Consider the following 20,914-nt stretch of genomic DNA (forward strand, 5'->3'; position numbering starts at 1 on the left):
CTCCATCCCCCACCACCCTCTGCCAATCCCTGCACTGGCTTCCTATAGCCCAAAGGATAAAATTCTAAATATTAACAACCGCGTACAAAGCCATCCACAACTCCGCCCCCAGCTATAGCTCCAACCTTGTCTCAAAGTATCACCCTACCCGTCCCCTCCGCTCTTCACAAGACCTCCTGCTTTCCGGCTCCGTCATCAACTCCTCCCATGCTCACCTCCAGGACTTCACTAGAGTGTCTCCCATTCTATGGAACTCTCTACCCCAACCTGTCCGTCTATCTCCCACACTGACTGCCTTTAGGCGATCCCTTAAGACTCATCTCTTCAGGGAAGCCGATCCCACCTCAACCTGACCTCTCAACCATCACATTCTCAAACAATTCATCCCCACACAGCTACCTCCTCATGTATCACTTGCCCCTCCCTTTTAGATTGTAAGCCCTCAGGGGCAGGGTCCTCCTCACCATCTGGTCTTAAATTGTATTGTGACTGTAATGTCTTCCTTATATTGTAAAGCGCTGCGCAAACTGTTGGCGCTATATAAATCCCGTATTATAATAATAATAATGTAATATACAGCACTGTGTACAGAGTGAAGTTGTTAAAAGAGTGTTATGTGCAGCACAGCCTCTAAAGAGCAGCAGCCAGGAGTATGTAATGTACAGCACAGCAAAAAGAGTGCAGCAGTCAGGACTATGTAACTGTGCTGTACATTACATAGATCAATGGCAACCATTTTTAAGGATTGCCTTGAAAAAATATTACATTGCACATGTCACATGACTGTAATAACGACAAGTTTCTGCCATTGCTTCACATGCCTCCATGGCACTGTATGTTACCTTTGTGGTTGAAGTCGTAGATATATTTGGGGCAAGGCGTGGACACGAAACTCCCCAGCTCCCCTTCCGGCCAACACAGAATCCCGTCCCATTCTGACCGACAACCTCCATCTGCAGGGAAGAGGAAGGAAACAAGGGTGAGATCAGAGATTGGGGGAGCACATAGATAACATGAACACATACATGTGCTTTCTGACACACTTTTGGGGGTTTGCTTGCTGCTCTGTATTTTAGGATCATATATTATATACTGCTTCCGAACCATCAGGGGGCGCTGCAAACAGAATATAGAGCACACCTAGGGACATACACCACAAGGCTCATGCTTTAATGTCACATTGATTTTTTTATTGATATTTTGGACTCTATATGAATTTTAAATAAATTTAAAAAAACATGATCCGCATGAAGCAGAATCGATTAAAAAATAAACAATGTTACTTTGTATCTCTCTATCTCTTCCTCTGATCAATGTTTATAAACAATGTTACTTTGTATCTCTCTATCTCTTCCTCTGATCAATATATATAAACAATGTTACTTTGTATCTCTCTATCTCCCTCTGATCAATGTTTATAAACAATGTTACTTTGTATCTCTCTATCTCCCTCTGATCAATGTTTATAAACACTGTGTCAGTTGGTTCTTTTTTTTAAAAAGCAGCTTACACAGCAACTCAGCAACTCCAGGCTGTCATTCTGACAGCTCAGCAAATGCGAAGGAAAGACAGGGCATACTACATACATCAATAACATTTTTAGGGATAAAACTGTTCTGCTGCTGGCCAATTTCTGCATAGTTGAATCTGAGAGTTTAAGAGAGTTTTCCAGGAGCAGTACATTGTAGCAATCAATGAGAACAGGGATGGTATCATCAAACCTCTGGCCAATTTCTAGCTACACGTCATAGCAGGCCTATAATGCTTGATTAATTAAAAAAGCATCTGTTGCAGCTAAAACTACCTACAAAATGATCAGATTGGAGTTCTACTGTATGTAAAGGTGCCCATACACCTTACGATTATCGGACGAAACATTTCGTCCGATGATCGAACAGTCGTACGATTTTCGTACGGCAGCCCCATCCTGCTCCGATGATCGCAAGACTAATTTACCCGTAATTAACTAAAAGCACCTGGACGAAATGCGGTAATTGATTTGCCGTAGTTTCGTTAGCGCAAGCTCAGTGTACATCGTGCGACTTTTGACGGACGGAAACGCCAGCAACCTTATGACAATCGTACGATCTAGCAAAGTTTTCAAACACGCTTGACCGTCAAAAGTCGTACGATTGTACAGTATTGTCGGTCGGACACTGCAATGCACACATACGATTATCGGACGAAAAGTCGATCGCATACGACAATCGTTCGATAATCGTAAGGTGTATGGGCACCTTTAGAGGAGCTAAAAAAATCGACAGTCGAATACACACTGTCACAGTAAAGTATGGCTGAGCCTGTCCATGAACATTGTGCCATTCTGTAATGCCACGTACAGCTTTAAGGCCTCTCCCAAACATGTCACTTAAAGTATTTTATGTATTTCTCGTGTCACCTTCATAATCATATGAAAAGTCCCGAAATGATAGCTGGAGCAATATTGTAAATAAAACCTCCTGGATTAGTTCTTCATATACTATTGCTGGAGCGGTGAGTCCCCCATTATGGTGTCACTGACTCCCTAGTGGAGTGCCCATAGAAATATAGGGAGAGTTCTTTCTAAAGGGAGGGACCGGCTCACCAATGGGCAGGGGGGTCCCCAGGCATACATCGGGTGTCACCCGCTGGGACGTCATGTGTAATGACGTCACATGCACTAATCTGCCAGTGGCCATCTTGGTGATGGACGCTGCCAAAGAGAGGAGGGGACATTTACCCGGGGGGTGAAAGGTATACCCTCTGGGTCCCCTCCCTCTATCGTGCAGCTGGTGGGTAAAACCAAAACGGCTGTCAGTCATTTTGGCGTCACCCGGTGTGGGCCGCACCCCCCTTGTGATGCCACTGCCAATGGGCCCTTATCCTGGACTACCGATGATCTGACCTCTATTATTTATAAATCTCTATACTCTCCTTCTCAATGCTACATTCTCTACTTTCATTTCTCTACACCACATTGTTATAGACTCTGCATTGCCCTTAACCGAGCTGATCAAGGAGGGACAAGTAGTTCTTTATAAGGACCATCAGCCCTGTATTGTATCATATGAACTACATGAACTACAATACACATTAGTGTCTCCCGCTAAGCTACCTCCAGGAATGACACCGCTAATGGCCAATTCACCCCGCACAGCAGTTACAATAATAAACGCAAGCAGGAAACCTCTCAAACAATCTGCCACAATTTCTGCTCATTTATAGGAAAAGGCCGAGCGAGCGGCCGGGGCTGCCGAATTCATTTCCTCATCCACGAGATCGAGCGGCCGATATAATGACCTAGATTTGATTTGATTGCTTTGCAGCTTGTACCTAACGTGACCTAATTATGACTTTGCAGCCCCTGCTGTGACTATAGGAATAAACCCATGTAATGCGATGGGGGAAGGGCTGGGGGCGTTGGTCGAGGCGCAACATGGGCACACGCATCCAAAAAGACCACCCAACATGTTTTACTTTAGTTTTAAACAGCGTGGAGAAGATTTTCGCTTCCTACATGGTGTTTACTGCCGGCTCTTCCCCAACTTCTAGTCTGGATTGGGGATGAGTCATTTTTTTTTTGTTGGGAATGGAGAGATTTCGTTGGAATTCGGCCCTTTTGGTGAAATGTATTGGAGCCAACGGGGAAGGAGAATTTAGGGTGTTTTGTGGTGTTTTTTAAAAGGGAAAATGGGCTTTAATCACTCGGGTATAAGGTGCTGTTTTAACACAGCTCAGAGGCAGCAGCTATTGATCCCAGCATTTAAACAACATCGGGAATCAGCGGCTTCTGCAGGTTCCAGTCATCATCTGACCTAAGAAAGGCAAATAGGCGCGAGCCTTCCACTGAATAATGACTGCAGTGATTAATACGTTTCATCTGCAAACAAGTTATTTAACCCGAACTAATGCAGTGTCAGGATGCCGGGGGCGTCACCTCCCCACGGGGTCAGAGGGTACGGCGTAGGGTGCAGGCCTCCCTTCGGCCTGTCATTACCACGAGCGCTCCAACGGCCACTGCGCATGCGCGAGCGGGTGCGCGGTACAAAGCCTGCGCACGCATCCCGGGAACGTGTGCATAGCGCCCATGCTCCTGTTTACGCCTCAGGTGTGGGCCTTGGCGGGGGAGGTTTCCGAGCCCACACACACCGCCTCTCGCCTGCCATTGGCTCTCGGGGAAGGAAGCTTCCTGGTTGCCTAGGTGACCAGGGGGCAGACTCACACCCCCTGGCTATAAGAACTGGGCCAGACCTCTGGCTTATTGCTGAGTTATTCCACCTCCTGGTGTGACATACGAAGCTCCCCTCCTATGTGCCTTGCTGCCAGTTTCCTGAACCCTCTGCTGACTTCCCATGTACCGACCTTGGACCGACTGTCGCATCTGACCCTTTGCTGCCTGCCTCGACCTCGGATTGCACTGGACTGCCCCTTGTTAATTTGCCTTCGGACTTTTTCAAGCTACTTCCTGCCAGCGGGTTCCCTCCGTGCTGCTTGCCCGCAGACGCACCTGACATGCAGTGAGGAGCTTCTAATGTCTTAAACAACCAGCATCAGAGGACCTGTGGTCATGGAACAGATGCAACTCTGTTTCAGAAGGGTCAAATCATTGGCCTGCATCAAGGAAAGAAACACCTAAGGAGATTGCTGAAAGTACTAAAATTGGCTAAGAACTGTGCAACGCATTATTAAAACCTGGAAGGATAGCGGTGAACCATCATCATTGAAAAAAAAACTTGAATGATTGTGATTGGAGATTTGTGCCGTAGCTACCATGAGGCGAGTGAGAGGCAGCTGAAAGGGGGCGCAGTCAGGGCCGGCTGGCTGGGCCCCGGTTGCCATGGCAAGTACAGGGCGCCATGGTAACAGGGGTGCCAGGCGGCCAACACAGCCACGGCTCGGCAGGGAGAAGAGGGGTGGCACAGGCTCCTTCAGCTTCTCCTCAGATCCCCGCTGCTCTCCCCCACCTGTATAGGCAGAGGCAGTGGGGATCTGATGAGAAATAGAGCGCTACAGCCGGCAGGGGGTGGGGGGGATGAGGGAGCTGTCATCTGGGAAGGCCAAGCAGTGAGGAGAAAGAGGGCCACTCAGCCAGGACCTGACAGCCGGTGGCTCTCTTTTTCCTCATCGCTTGGCCATCCTGAAGTGACAGCGCTCCCTCCTCCGCCGGCTTCAGCGCTCAGGGTGGCAGAGCGGAGGATTGGTAAAGATCTGTCATATTTACCGATCCCCTGTGCAGAGCAAACACTGGAGTGATCAGTTGATCACCTCAGTGTTTATAAATAACTGAGGACACAGAGTACTATGTGTCCCCAGTTATGAATGAACAGGAAGTGCTTTACATCACTTCCTGTTCATTCATGAGTTTCTCAATGGGTGGAAGCACTCACTATAGAGGCTTCTACCCATTGATAACTGGATGATAGTAAATATTTTACTCTCATGTTTTCATTAGTTTCGTCAAACGAAACACATTGTTATGCTTTATTGGATTTCGCCGCAGCACATTCTGCGCGTGCGTGCCACCATCCTGGAGGCAGGGCACATGATGTGGTGCGTGCATGGCGTTGGGTGACATCACACGTCGGTTGGGGGGGCACAATTTTCTGTTCTTGCCTCAGGTGCAAAAATAGCTTGCTACAGCTCTGTCGGAGATCACTTTTGGTGAAATCAAATCGTAAAAAATCAACAGTAGAACTCACGGCTTTGTAAAAGCATTTCCACGCGCACAATGCAAAAAGAACGACAGGAAATGGGACTAAACAGCTGTGTAGCCTTACGAAAAACACTAATCGGTAAATCTAAAAGGCTTCAATTTGCTCGGGAGCATAAAGATTGGACTCCAGAGCAATGGAAAAAGGGTCATGTGGTCTGATGTGTCCAGATACCTTGTTCCAGAGTGATGGGTCATCAGGGTAAGAAGAGAGACACATGAAGTCATGCGCCCATCATTGCTACAGCCTACCGTCCAAGCCCATGGAGGAGGTCATGATCTGGGGTGGCTCCAGTTTGCCAGGTATAGATTTAGAAACATTGCGTCCCCAAAAAAATGAGGTCAGCCTCCTTGAATATACTGGTGACCAGGTTTTTTCCATCAATGGATATTTTCTTCCCTGATGGGACATTGGGCATATTGTAAGATGGCAATGCCAGGATTCATCGGGCTCAAATTGTGAAGGCATGAAACATCATTGTAACAACCACTTACAAAGCCATCCACAACTCCGCCCCCGGCTATATCCCCAACCTTTTCTTAAAGTATCACCCTAACCGTCCCCTCCGCTCTTCAAATGACCTTCTACTTTCCAGCTCCCTCATCAACTCCTCCCATGCTCGCCTCCAGGACTTCACTAGAGCCTCTCCCATCCTCTGGAACTCTCTACCCCAACCAGTCCGTCTATCTCCCACTCTGACTGCCTTTAGGCGATCCCTTAAGACTCATATCTTCAGGGAAGCCGATCCCACCTCAACCTAAACACTGAACTATCACTTTCTCAAACAATTCATCCCCACACAGCTCCCTCCTCTGGTATCACTTCCACCTCCTTTTAATACTGCAAGCCCTCAGGGGCAGGGCCCTCCTTACCTTCTTGTCTTGAATTGTATTGTAATTGTAATGCCTTCCTTACATTGTAAAGCGCTGCGCAAACTGTTGGCACTATATAAATCCCGTATAATAATAATAATTGTCACACATGGATTGGCCACCACAGAGTGCAGACCTTAACCCCATGGAGAATCTGTGGAATGTGCCGGAGAAGACTTTACGCAGTGCTCCGACTCTCCCACCACCACTACAAGATCTTGGTGAAAAATGAATGCAACTCTGGACGGAAATAAATGTTGTGACATTGTATAAGCTTATGGAAACAATGCCGCAGAGAATATATGCCGTAATCAAAGCTAAAGGCGGTCCAATGAAATATTAGAGTGTTCGACATAAAGCCCGTCTCTCCTGAAAAACTAAACATAATACGTTAGGAAAAAACTAAAAATGTAAACGTGTTATGTGCGGAACTGAGACATCTCAGAAATGAAAAATATCGGCAGCTCGTTCACGATCAGGTAGATTAGAAAATTAATCTGCAGCCCCGGCCGCTCAGCCTTCCCCGTAAGTGAACTGAAATTGCGGCAGATTGTTTGGGAGGTTTCCTGCTTGCGTTTATTGTGAAAACTGTTGTGTGGGATGAATTGGCCATTAGCGGTGTCATGGAGGCAGCTTAGTGGGAACCGTTGATGTATACTGCAATTCATCTAGAATATGATACATTACAGGGACAATGGTTTTCATGAAAAACTATTTATCTCTCCTTAAATGGCCCAGTTACGGGCGATGTATAGTCTTTAATATATATATATGAATTAAATAGTGTTGATACATTTATTTTTGAAAAATGCAGTGAAGGGAACGTGGCTTCAATAAAGTTGGTGTGGATAAACTGTAATGTTTAATGTATATTTAAAACTAAGAACACAAATGTAATATATTGCATGTAACATGGCGTCTGCATTTTTCTTCTATTTTTTTAAGGCTAACTATACTAAGGTTACAACAATGTTACTTTGTATCTCTCTATCTCCCTCTGATCAATGCTTATAAACAATGTTACTTTGTATCTCTCTATCTCCCTCTGATCAATGCTTATAAACAATGTTACTTTGTATCTCTCTATCTCCCTCTGATCAATGCTTATAAACAATGTTACTTTGTATCTCTCTATCTCCCTCTGATCAATGCTTATAAACAATGTTACTTTGTATCTCTCTATCTCCCTCTGATCAATGCTTATAAACAATGTTACTTTGTATCTCTCTATCTCCCTCTGATCAATGCTTATAAACAATGTTACTTTGTATCTCTCTATCTCCCTCTGATCAATGCTTATAAACAATGTTACTTTGTATCTCTCTATCTCCCTCTGATCAATGCTTATAAACAATGTTACTTTGTATCTCTCTATCTCCCTCTGATCAATGCTTATAAACAATGTTACTTTGTATCTCTCTATCTCCCTCTGATCAATGCTTATAAACAATGTTACTTTGTATCTCTCTATCTCCCTCTGATCAATGCTTATAAACAATGTTACTTTGTATCTCTCTATCTCCCTCTGATCAATGCTTATAAACAATGTTACTTTGTATCTCTCTATCTCCCTCTGATCAATGCTTATAAACAATGTTACTTTGTATCTCTCTATCTCCCTCTGATCAATGCTTATAAACAATGTTACTTTGTATCTCTCTATCTCCCTCTGATCAATGCTTATAAACAATGTTACTTTGTATCTCTCTATCTCCCTCTGATCAATGCTTATAAACAATGTTACTTTGTATCTCTCTATCTCCCTCTGATCAATGCTTATAAACAATGTTACTTTGTATCTCTCTATCTCCCTCTGATCAATGTTTATAAACAATGTTACTTTGTATCTCTCTATATATATATATGGTATACAATGCATTTTGTTATGTGATATATCTACAACTGGAATAACTCGTCTTTTGCTATCTTTTTACGAACACAAGCTTAACCAAACACCTTGAAAAGAAATGGGCACTTAAAAGTTCAATGCCATGAATGATATAATGTGTATCTTGCATGCAATACCTTTCTCAAGTGCTTGGATCTGAACATTGCTGGTAATCCATGTTATCCATCTTAGGTGATCTTCCAGCATTTTGTCCTATATGATGCATGATCAAGTGATATGGTACTTGTATAGCTGGATTTATGTATTGAGTAGGAATAAAGGGTCTCTGGGGGGAAGGGGTATGCAAATGCTTGTATAAGGTATGATTATAAAATGTATATTTTTTCTATATTTATTTATATCTTTACATTATATATATGAAGTATATGTTTGAGGCCAATTATTGGCCGGATTTGTGGGAGGAGCCCCGCACATTTAAGCTCCTCTGGTTCCCCCACTTACCCGTCGGGACGATCGTGGCATCCCACCCTCCCGTACCCATTCCATCAGAATTACTCTGAGTATGCCCCCTTATTTGCATACTGACCATAGTGACTGTGGCACACCTCAGGTCAAGGTTAGGTAGGGTCATCGTCTACATGTTACAGGTACCAATCAGTGGGGCTCTGACTACAAATATATATTATATCTATATTCAATAAATTATATGGAGTGGCTTATGATGCTTGGCGTATACATTACAGCTTGATATATATATATATTTTTTCAGATAAGAATATAAATAAGGTTTTTGTTTTCTCTAAATTCATGTGTTTTATACCATTCTACTTTACCTTTCTTATATAGGGGTGCTTTGAGTCAGCGTGGATAATAAAAGGAGGCCTTTAATCCTTTCTCCCATAACCTGTATGGTTCTTCTGTCTCTTTTGTTTCCAAGCCCTACTCCATAGAAGCCATGGTTTTCATACACTGCCCTGATGATGGCCAACAAGCCCGGAACAGTGGTATGCAATTTGGAATAAATGGCTCTATAATATTAGACTTTTATTTTATTTATTTTTTATTTGTATATTATATTTATTTACATGCTATATTTATAATGCAAAGCAGGGTGCAAAACGGGGCTATATAAATCTTGTATAATAAATTAATAATAATAATAGCTCTATACGCCAGAGGTTCAGGATGTACATTTGGCCAATGGGGCATAAAGGAATGCTTTATATGGCTCCACACACTCTCCTAAAATGAGGACTAGCCCTCTTATTTTTGGGATACGAGATGGAATGAGACATGTGATCACCTTCTGTTCAGAGAAGACTTTACGGTGCTACATTGTACTACATTGTATTCCTGATTTTATATATTCTTTACATAACAATGTTTCGGCTGAGGTTCGGCCTTAATATCAGCCCTCCACCAGTGAATCGTAAATGATGACATAACGCGGGGGGACGTGTGAGGTATCCGGGCTGTACACAACTCCGCCATAAAACATCTATTGCGGGCGCTCCAGCGCCTGCGGAAAGCCGGGGATGTTAAATTGAAACCGCCGCTGCCAACTGGCCCGACGCTACAAGCGGCTTCACATTCATTATTTGTGTTGTGAAAGTTTTAGAGCATCTGGAAAAAAACGTTTTACAGCCTCATTTGCTTTAACTTCTGATGTTTTTACTCAACAAGCGATGAAGGCGCCTTGTGTGAATTGATCGCGGCTCGCCTGGGGAGATAGGAAGAACTCTCTCCTAGGTTTATTAGGGAAGAGGCAAAATGTGTTACTGAACAATGTTTAATAACCTTTAAATCTGATTCCAAATATTTACCTGAGGAAGAGAGACGCGGCTCAGTGGTCAGTAAAATTGGGTCGTTTCATAAGCTCGGGAAAATGCAATCAAGGTCAATTTTAATTTAAAAGAAATCGCACAATCTGCACTCCTTATTAAAGCTGAAGCTTATTCTGCCCATGTTTTGCCTGCCCTGCTTCCTCCCTCCACCATCATCAACATGCAAATGCAATTTATATATAAAAACTTTATTATAGAACCGCTGAGGTCATCAGTGGGTTGCCTCTCCATGCAATGCAGGTAGGTCATGGCTGGTGGGAGGGCCAGCAGGGTGCTGTACATAGCTTCCTCAGGGTACGTTCACAATAGATGCAGTACGTTCCGGCCCGATTCTGGCCGGAACGCAATGCATCGCATTGCAGCCGGCTCACTTTTTTGCCGGCCGCAATGCGATCGTCCGCACGGGATCGCAGGACACATTGTGCCTGTGGTCCGGTCCGATGCGATCAAAATGCTGCAAGCACTATTTTGATCGCAGCGCACATCACCTTGCGTCCCGTGCGGCGCCATTCACTTGAATGGCCCGCTACGCCCCCTCCTGCCCCACTAAAAAGTGAGCCGGCCGCAATGCAAGGCAGTGCGTTCTGGCCAAAATCGGAGGAGTGGGCATTCTAGACAAGCTGCATTTGCATGCAGACCAGCCTCCATGATTGGATGATCCTGTTGGGAGGAGTTATGCAAATATAAGTCTGCAGGCTGAGTTCCCAGGTCTTCAATCCCACTCTGCCCATTATGAGGGCTTTGCACCATCTCTCTTAGAATTATTCTATATTATGGAGAATAATATAAGAGGAGAAGCTGAAACAAACCAGTAGGTGAGGACAGGAAGATGCCCCTCCTGAAGATGCCTATAGGATGGACTTCCTCAATGCACTGACACAATTTCATTCAGTCCTGTGGATATGCACTTCCTGGGGTCACCACTCTCATAGAGCCTGCCTTCTGTACTACAACTCAATGTCTGAACAATGTAACATTATCATTGCTTGCTTGAAGCGATGCATGGTGGGATACGTAATCATGAACAAGGTAACATTATCATTGCTTGCTGGCAGCAGTGCATGCTGGGGTATGTAGTCTTGAGAAACAGAGATTGCATCACATCAAGCAGCAGGGAAAGAGACGCAAAGCGCACTGGGAATCCAGGAAGTTGTTGGGAGTGATGGGCAGACGGAAGGCGGCGCTCACTACATAAAAGGGATTTTTTTTCCTAGTAAGAAACATCCGAATCATATCTAGTATGTATTCCAATTACATTGTTGATGTTATAACTGGATAGGGAATGATCCTTTCAAAGCTTATAAGTTGCAGAAGACTTTCATTACAGCAGAGAGCTCATTGGCAGCTAGGTCACATGGATTCACTTCCTTCCAAGGCCACCTACCTTGTGCTAATGAATGTTCTCATTTCTCCAGGTCAAGGTATGGCCAGTAATAATTCTGTTATATTGAAATTAACTTGTTCTGAGATGTTTCACAGTTATTCCAAGTCACTTCCTCAATTCTGATAAATTGGAATAGAAGGAAAGAAGCGGCTTAGAGAAGCTACACAACGTCTTTATTATGACAGAACAAGTCCAGTTGTTTTATGCGACTATCTGCCACCAGCAGGCCCGGCGCTAGCGCAAGGCGAGTCAGGGGGCCGCCTGAGGGCGCTGCAGGGTGAGGGCGGAAAAAAAAAACAGGGAATTTTGACAAGTACTTGTACTTGTCAAAACCAGCTACTGGATCCCAATGTATTTCTAGTCTTTGGTATTATTTAAGGATAGAGCGGGTTTGTTACCTGCTATTCTGTGCTGACAGTCTTATAATTGTATCTTTTTATGCTTCAGTCTATTATGTTTTTTCTCAACATCGCACAGAAGGGAAAATATCTGAAATCAGCTCCCGGCATATCTGAGGCTGGAGGATAGAGAGAGAACAATATATTTCAGAAGAGAAAAACACTTTTGATGCAATGGCTCTTATATGAACAGGGAACGCCAGATATAAAGTTCCTTATATTCGTGAAAGAAAAAAGTTTATTCAAAGAAGGATCTGATGCTGGTGTCAGGGAAAACCGTAGGTGAGAGCTGCTGCACATGCACATGTGAGACGGTATGGTGCCAACATTGCGCGTAGTCGTGCGGACGAAGATGCAAGTGTATGTGCGCAATGCTGCACACGCAGGTTTCCGTGCACATGCCAATGTCTCATCATGGCGCATACGCCGTGATGAGAGTTCTTCAGATAGTGTCTAGTGTTTGGTTTCTGATTCCTGATTGCTCCTGTATCTAACCCGGCTTGAACCTCTGACTCTGCTGTTATCCACCAGGCCCCGACCTTGGCTTCTTCCACTACTCCGCCCCTGGCCTGCTGATTTGGTACCGCTTTTCCCGCACAGCTTGACCTCGCCTTGTTCTGACCCAGCTTCTAACTTCCGATTCTGCAGCGTGCCTCTTGCTAGTTTCTCACCCAGCTCAGCCCTGACTCTGCTTCACTACCCTGCTGATATCCTGCATCTTTCCAGCTGACTGCCTGGTGACCTGCTCTGCTGTCTTCAGCATGTCTAGCCAGCAGCACCCATGCCTCACTCAGTCCCTCCACCCTCTGTCTCACTCGCAGGGGTGCTAGGACCAGTGCTGCAAGGGAAGCACCTCCTTGTCATCTCAGGCTCACATCAGGTACGTGACACCTGGTTCTGTCTAAGGGGCTAAAATCAGACATACTCACCTGATGGTCAGTCCCATGGCAGTCAGCACTCACCTATCTTCTCCTCTGCTACGAGTATGAAATGTCCCTCAGTATCCTCACATCTAATGCAAGTCGATAGACCTGCATTACATATGATGAGGTCAGCGGTTCTTAGAACACCAGAGCCTAGAGGCAGAAGAGGCTGTTGGGACTGGTCTAGCAGTCAGGCAAGACCAAGTTTCAGGTGAGTAAATTTTCTATATTTGAGTTCCCAAGAAAAAAAACGAGAACCCAACCCTTGCAATGCGGGGGTAGCTCTACTGCAAGGGTAAGTGTTTTACATTTCCAGAGTTCTTCTTTAATGTGAGCCTGTTAGATTGTCAAAAATGAACAAAGGGATAGGCTTACATTATTCTATAAATCATAAGGAGAGCGCGCTTATACTATGTGGGCAAAAATAGGTTGACCATCCCCCAAATGGTTGTGTTTAGGTGTCTCCAGTGAAGGCTCCTGTTATTGCTACAGCATACAAAGACATTGTAGACAATTGAGGTCTTCCAACCTTGTGGTTACAGTTTGGTGAAGACCCTTTTCTCTTACACCATGACTGTCCCCTATTTACAAAGCCAGCTCCATAAAGACATGGTTTGAAGAATTTGGTGTTGAGGAACCTGTGTGTCCTGCACAGAGCCCTGACCTCAACCCTACCTCTGAACACCTCTGCGATGAATTGGAATGCTGATTGTGAGCCAGGTCTTCCCATCCAACATCAGTACCTGACCTCACAGATGTCACAAATCAACAGACACCCTCCAAAATCTGGTGGAAAGCCTTCCCAGAAGAGTGGAGGCTGTTATAGCCACAAAGGAGGAAAAAGTCCATATTAAAGGAGAACTATGAGATGAGTGATTTCCACTCACCTCATAGTTCTAGCCGACCTGTGACAATGAGACTGTCACAGGTCGGCTCAGTAGATCGGGAGGTTCGCTCACCTCTCGATCCTGTCACGGCTCTCTGCCGTGACAGGGGAGGGGCTGGATTCCCCCCTCCCCGCTCCAATCCGCCAGCGCTGAGTGGCAGAACGGACAGGGAGGGGGCGGGTACAGCTGGCGCTGCCTCTAGATAGGCAGAGCCAGCTGTCACTCACGCAGCTGGACGGATCTCGACGTCGATGTCGGGATCCGCTCCGGCGTCTCAGTATACCGCGAGCTGTAGCTCCCTATATACTGAGCCTAGGGTGACGGGAGGACGCTAGTTTGTGTCCTCCCGTTACCCTAAGGAGAACTATGGGGAAAAACACTGACCCCATAGTTCTCCTTTAATGACCATAGTTTTGGAGTGGAATGTCCAACAAGCTCATATAGGTATGATGGCCAGGTGTCCACACTCTTCTGTTGATATCATTTTCCTTCTACTCACTCTGGTATATGGCCTGGAGAGCACAGAGACTAGATGACCACTCTGATAATGGAGAGGTGTGAGGAACAACCATTCACTAAAATTCCAAGTATTCATCAAATAGAAGGTACTTGTCATTCACCCCCAAAAACACTTATTGTATAACCTGATAATCTCATATATGTAGTTGTGCTCAACTTGTTTTAAGCTGTGCGACTCTTTATCTTAATTTCGGACGTAGTCACCCTGCCCTCCTCTCTCTGCCGAGATGACCTGCTGTCAAAACAAATGTTGTTTCCTGTCTGCAGGTTCTGAATTAACCTTAGTCCTGCCTGCCAACCAGGGTCATTGCTCTGAAACATTGTGACATGACGCAGTAGATACATGAGAGGTTTCTGGGCTATCAGGTGCAACGGATGGTTTTTTTTTGGAAGCCAGAAAATACAAGAAAACATCTATTTAGGCCGTTATTGTGTGAATGTAATTACCGCTGCCGGCCACCCTGTCATTGCGAGCGCATTCCCATTCATTATTCTTGCTGTGAAATGTTTACAGGATCCGGAAATAATATTTTACAACATCATTTAGTGCTGAGTGAGTTTAACTTCTGATGTTTTTATTGATTAAGCAATAAGGGCGCCTTGTCTTAATTAATTGATGATTGCCTCGCGGAGATTGGAAGACTCTCTGATGGTTTAAATGGAAAGAAGGGAAACAATTTATTGAACATTCATTCTTTGTATTTGCATAGACGTGCACAGGCAGGTAAAATGTCACATCACAAGGCTGAGAGTGCTGGAAGGTGCACAGGACTTACAGCTATGCAAACAACGTCCTCCCTTTCTCTCGCTCTTCCCTGCCTTGTTCCCTTTTCCTCTCTCCTTCCTTCCTGCCTTCCTCTTTTCCTTTTCTTACTTCCTTCTTTCCTCCCTTTCTCACATTTCAGGAGAGGAGAGTTATAGAGGAAGGAGCAGAGTCCTCCAGCAGAGTATATCAGGAGAGGAGAGTTATAGAGGAAGGAGCAGAGTCCTCCAGCAGAGTATATCAGGAGAGGAGAGTTATAGAGGAAGGAGCAGAGTCCTCCAGCAGAGTATATCAGGAGAGGAGAGTTATAGAGGAAGGAGCAGAGTCCTCCAGCAGAGTATATCAGGAGAGGAGAGTTATAGAGGAAGGAGCAGAGTCCTCCAGCAGAGTATATCAGGAGAGGAGAGTTATAGAGGAAGGAGCAGAGTCCTCCAGCAGAGTATATCAGGAGAGGAGAGTTATAGAGGAAGGAGCAGAGTCCTCCAGCAGAGTATATCAGGAGAGGAGAGTTATAGAGGAAGGAGCAGAGTCCTCCAGCAGAGTATATCAGGAGAGGAGAGTTATAGAGGAAGGAGCAGAGTCCTCCAGCAGAGTATATCAGGAGAGGAGAGTTATAGAGGAAGGAGCAGAGTCCTCCAGCAGAGTATATCAGGAGAGGAGAGTTATAGAGGAAGGAGCAGAGTCCTCCAGCAGAGTATATCAGGAGAGGAGAGTTATAGAGGAAGGAGCAGAGTCCTCCAGCAGAGTATATCAGGAGAGGAGAGTTATAGAGGAAGGAGCAGAGTCCTCCAGCAGAGTATATCAGGAGAGGAGAGTTATAGAGGAAGGAGCAGAGTCCTCCAGCAGAGTATATCAGGAGAGGAGAGTTATAGAGGAAGGAGCAGAGTCCTCCAGCAGAGTATATCAGGAGAGGAGAGTTATAGAGGAAGGAGCAGAGTCCTCCAGCAGAGTATATCAGGAGAGGAGAGTTATAGAGGAAGGAGCAGAGTCCTCCAGCAGAGTATATCAGGAGAGGAGAGTTATAGAGGAAGGAGCAGAGTCCTCCAGCAGAGTATATCAGGAGAGGAGAGTTATAGAGGAAGGAGCAGAGTCCTCCAGCAGAGTATATCAGGAGAGGAGAGTTATAGAGGAAGGAGCAGAGTCCTCCAGCAGAGTATATCAGGAGAGGAGAGTTATAGAGGAAGGAGCAGAGTCCTCCAGCAGAGTATATCAGGAGAGGAGAGTTATAGAGGAAGGAGCAGAGTCCTCCAGCAGAGTATATCAGGAGAGGAGAGTTATAGAGGAAGGAGCAGAGTCCTCCAGCAGAGTATATCAGGAGAGGAGAGTTATAGAGGAAGGAGCAGAGTCCTCCAGCAGAGCAGAGTATATCAGGAGAGGAGAGTTAGGCAGAGCTTAGACATTTGAATACTGACACATTCTAAATCAAGTAAAAAGAGTGAGAAGGATCCTTGAAGAGGATTCATAAACAACAGAAAGTGATTGAGGAGAAGTTGATTGTCTTAGTGAAAAGCTCCATTAACATTCAGACCATTTTATCTCACGTTCTTCCTTCCCAATTAGTATAAAACACATAAGTGAGAGACCTTTTCATCGCTCATAAAATATTATTTCTCTGCTTCTCAGGATTTTCTTTGCTGATGAAGTTATAAATATTAATGTGGATGAAATTCTGGCTCGTCTGCCCACCGCGGCTAACGAGGATCCAATAAACTTGGTGGATGTTTTCCCCACAGCTGAAGTCCAATCCATCATAAAGTATCGCCGCAACTCCCATCATAGCAATGAATTCATTCCATTCTTACAACAGCAAGATCTTTGTCATCCCAGAATAACGATAAACCTTTTACTGGATCCCACCATCCAGAAGAATAATGGCCGTCCCGTCAATATGATGTTTACATTTTTCATAAGAACACGATGCTCAGCGTAGGAACGTTAGTCCCTTCCTGTCTCCTAAATTATGGTTATTTTGGAATCTTTTTTAATAATGTGAATTGTTGTTGGATTTTCTGAATTCTGGGATTCTCTTCAATGAGAACGTCTGTCGATAGAAGGAAAATTGTTCTTTTTAGGCAGTTTTAATGGCCTTCTGTCAGCAATGTTCTTCCTCATGGAGCTAGTTCTGGCTCCTGTCTATGTTTTCCATACCATGTCTGCTTCTTCCAAAGACTGGGACTTTTTCCTCAGTATTTCAGCAAGTGAAGGGCTTATTTTGTTGGTATGGTACTGCGCACAATGCATCACTCTGCACCAAGATCCTGTGTAATGTCCTTCATTTTGGTAAACTGTGACTTGTAGAAATCTCCCACCACCTTTTCTATATCCTCCAACTGACACTGAACCGACCATGCCCCATACTTCAAGGTTTTTATATTAATGTAATGTGTGCACCTACACCAGGGTCAGAAATGAAAGAGGATCAACAGATAGAAGTGAGGATAGATACAGAGATAGAAAAAGGGATATAAAGGTAGATAAAAGAAATAAAAGAGAGAGAGAGAGAGACAGAGAGAAATGTTATCACTTGGTGGATGGAATATTTAAAAGGTGACAATTCATAAAAAGACAGGGAAGTGGGGAAAAAAGAGAAAAAAGAAAACAGGAAAATGGAAATAGAAAAGAGGAAAGTGGAAAGAGAAAAAGGAAAAAGAGGAAAGTAGAAAGGAAAGATGAAAGAGAAAATAGGAAAGGGAAAAGAGGAAAGGAAAAAGAGGAAAGAGAAAAGAGGAAAGGGAAAAGAGAAAAGAGGAAAGGGAAAAGAGGAAAGGGAAAAGAGAAAAGAGGGAAGGGAAAAGGGAAAAGAGGAAAGAGAAAAGAGAAAAGACAAAAGAGGAAAGAGGAAAGAGGAAAGGGAAAAGAGGAAAGAGAAAAGAGGAAAGAGAAAAGGGAAAAGAGGAAAGGGAAAAGAGGAAAGAGAAAAGAGGAAAGAGAAAAAGGAAAAGGGAAAAGAGGAAAGGAAAAAGAGGAAAGAGAAAAGGAAAAAGAGGAAAGAGAAAAGGAAAAAGAGGAAAGAGAAAAGAGGAAAGAGGAAAGGGAAAAGAGGAAAGAGAAAAGAGAAAAGAGGAAAGGGAAAAGAGAAAAGAGGAAAGGGAAAAGAGGAAAGAGGAAAGGGAAAAGAGGAAAGAGAAAAGAGGAAATGGAAAAGAGGAAAGAGAAAAGGGAAAAGAGAAAAGAGGAAAGAGAAAAGAGGAAATGGAAAAGAGGAAAGAGAAAAGAGAAAATGGAAAAGAGGAAAGAGAAAAGAGGAAAGAGAAAAAAAGGAAAGGGAAAAGAGAAAAGAGAAAATGGAAAAGAGAAAAGAGAAAAGAGGAAAGGGAAAAGAGGAAAGAGAAAAGAGGAAATGGAAAAGAGGAAAGAGAAAAGGGAAAAGAGAAGAGAGGAAAGAGAAAAGAGGAAATTGAAAAGAGGAAAGAGGAAAGAGAAAAGGGAAAAGAGAAAAGAGGAAAGAGAAAAGAGGAAAGAGAAAAGGGAAAAGAGGAAGGAGAAAAGAGAAAAGAGGAAAGAGAAAAGGGAAAAGAGAAAAGAGGAAAGGAAAAAGATAAAAGGAAAAAGAGGAAAGAGAAAAGAGGAAAGAGAAAAGGGAAAAGAGGAAAGGGAAAAGAGGAAAGAGAAAAGAGGAAAGAGAAAAAGGAAAAGGGAAAAGAGGAAAGGAAAAAGAGGAAAGAGAAAAGGAAAAAGAGGAAAGAGAAAAGGAAAAAGAGGAAAGAGAAAAGAGGAAAGAGGAAAGGGAAAAGAGGAAAGAGAAAAGAGAAAAGAGGAAAGGGAAAAGAGAAAAGAGGAAAGGGAAAAGAGGAAAGAGGAAAGGGAAAAGAGGAAAGAGAAAAGAGGAAATGGAAAAGAGGAAAGAGAAAAGGGAAAAGAGAAAAGAGGAAAGAGAAAAGAGGAAATGGAAAAGAGGAAAGAGAAAAGAGAAAATGGAAAAGAGGAAAGAGAAAAGAGGAAAGAGAAAAAAAGGAAAGGGAAAAGAGAAAAGAGAAAATGGAAAAGAGAAAAGAGAAAAGAGGAAAGGGAAAAGAGGAAAGAGAAAAGAGGAAATGGAAAAGAGGAAAGAGGAAAGAGAAAAGGGAAAAGAGAAAAGAGGAAAGAGAAAAGAGGAAAGAGAAAAGGGAAAAGAGGAAGGAGAAAAGAGAAAAGAGGAAAGAGAAAAGGGAAAAGAGAAAAGAGGAAAGGAAAAAGATAAAAGGAAAAAGAGGAAAGAGAAAAGAGGAAAGAGAAAAGGGAAAAGAGAAAAGAGGAAAGGAAAAAGAGAAAAGGAAAAAGAGGAAAGAGAAAAGAGGAAAGAGACAAGAGGAAAGGGAAAAGAGAAAAGAGAAAAGGAAAAAGAGGAAAGGGAAAAGAGGAAAGAGAAAAGGGAAAAGAGGAAAGAGAAAAGAGGAAAGAGAAAAGAGGAAAGGGAAAAGAGAAAAGAGGAAAGAGAAAAGAGGAAAGAGAAAAGAGAAAAGAGGAAAGAGAAAAGAGAAAAGAGAAAAGGGAAAAGAGAAAAGGGAAAGAGGAAAGAGAAAAGGGAAAAGAGGAAAGAGGAAAGAGAAAAGAGGAAAGAGAAAAGAGAAAAGGGAAAAGAGAAAAGGGAAAACAGGAAAGAGGAAAGAGAAAAGGGAAAAGAGAAAAGAGGAAAGGAAAAAGAGAAAAGGAAAAAGAGGAAAGAGAAAAGAGGAAAGAGGAAAGAGAAAAGAGAAAAGAGGAAAGGGAAAAGAGGAAAGAGGAAAGGGAAAAGAGGAAAGAGGAAAGGGAAAAGAGGAAAGAGGAAAGAGAAAAGAGGAAAGAGAAAAGAGAAAAGAGGAAAGAGAAAAAGGGAAAGGGAAATAAAATCTAACAAATACCTATCTAGTTGCAGTGCATTGAGGGGGAAGCTATTACCTCCACCTCCCTTTATGCTCCTCCTTGGTGGGGAGTCGGTAATATTATGAGTCTCCATATTGTAGGTCCAGATAGACGATTACTCTCCATATCTCTAATGCAGCCAAGATAGACGTAGCTATTTTCCCAAAGGGGGTAAACCGTATGGTTTGTGATGTTTCCAAATTATCCAAAGAAAATACTCCCATAGACAATTCTGAACAAACCCAGGCACGGTTTTACACACGCAAATATTTGTCAAATGCCCAGAACAAAACCCAATCCAATCTTTACGGGAAGTTCTGTAACACGAAGTACAAAGTTGACCTCGACAAACGGAAAGTGAGAGGAAATCGAAAAGTTTAAAGTTGTCACCGGAAAAAAGAGAGGAGCATTGTACACCTGTTTCAGTGACAACTGGTCACAGTAGGATCCCTCTGACCTTTTATGGTGTCATCTGGACAGGAAGTGAGGGGAAATCTCCTCACTAACAAAAGGTTCCAATACTTCCTTACTCTGTGCAAAAAATGTCCCTATTTTAGTACTTAATGGTGACTTTCATCTTGAGAACTGAAAACCTTGCGTGGAGCCGCGGCAGAGATTCACAGGGGTGTTGGCCGCTGTGTTTATAGAGGATTTTACAAATGACTGTTTCATTGATTGGTTCTCTTTCAGAGCAATAGATTGATCCGTATACGTTCCTAACGCAGACATCCCAACCTGCAAAACCTTATTTCAGGGAGGTGCCCTTTCTGTTTTTTTTTTTTACAGCGGCCGTTGTCAGAATATAAAAGAAATATTAATGATAATAATAATTATATATATACATATACACACAGTAAAATAAAATCCATATACCAATAATACAATATATTTATTTATATATACATCAGATTTGTGAATTGATGTTCAAGTATCTGTCAGTGTAAAGGTCACAATTTATTAGACA

General features: G+C 43.5%; 1 protein-coding gene across 1 annotated transcript in view; it reads right to left on the reverse strand.

Annotated features, from left to right (window-relative positions):
• LOC108801930 (parathyroid hormone/parathyroid hormone-related peptide receptor-like) overlaps positions 1 to 20,914 on the reverse strand; it is a 118,111-nt gene that overhangs the window by 23,440 nt on the left and 73,757 nt on the right. The window contains exon 5 of the mRNA XM_018573837.1: positions 843 to 953. Within this exon, the coding sequence (XP_018429339.1) occupies positions 843 to 953 (111 nt within the window). The remainder of the gene's footprint in view (positions 1 to 842; positions 954 to 20,914) is intronic.

The sequence above is a fragment of the Nanorana parkeri genome, unplaced genomic scaffold (assembly GCF_000935625.1).
Source record: "Nanorana parkeri isolate BGI_ZX_2015 unplaced genomic scaffold, ASM93562v1 scaffold2563, whole genome shotgun sequence".
Taxonomy (NCBI): domain Eukaryota; kingdom Metazoa; phylum Chordata; class Amphibia; order Anura; family Dicroglossidae; genus Nanorana; species Nanorana parkeri.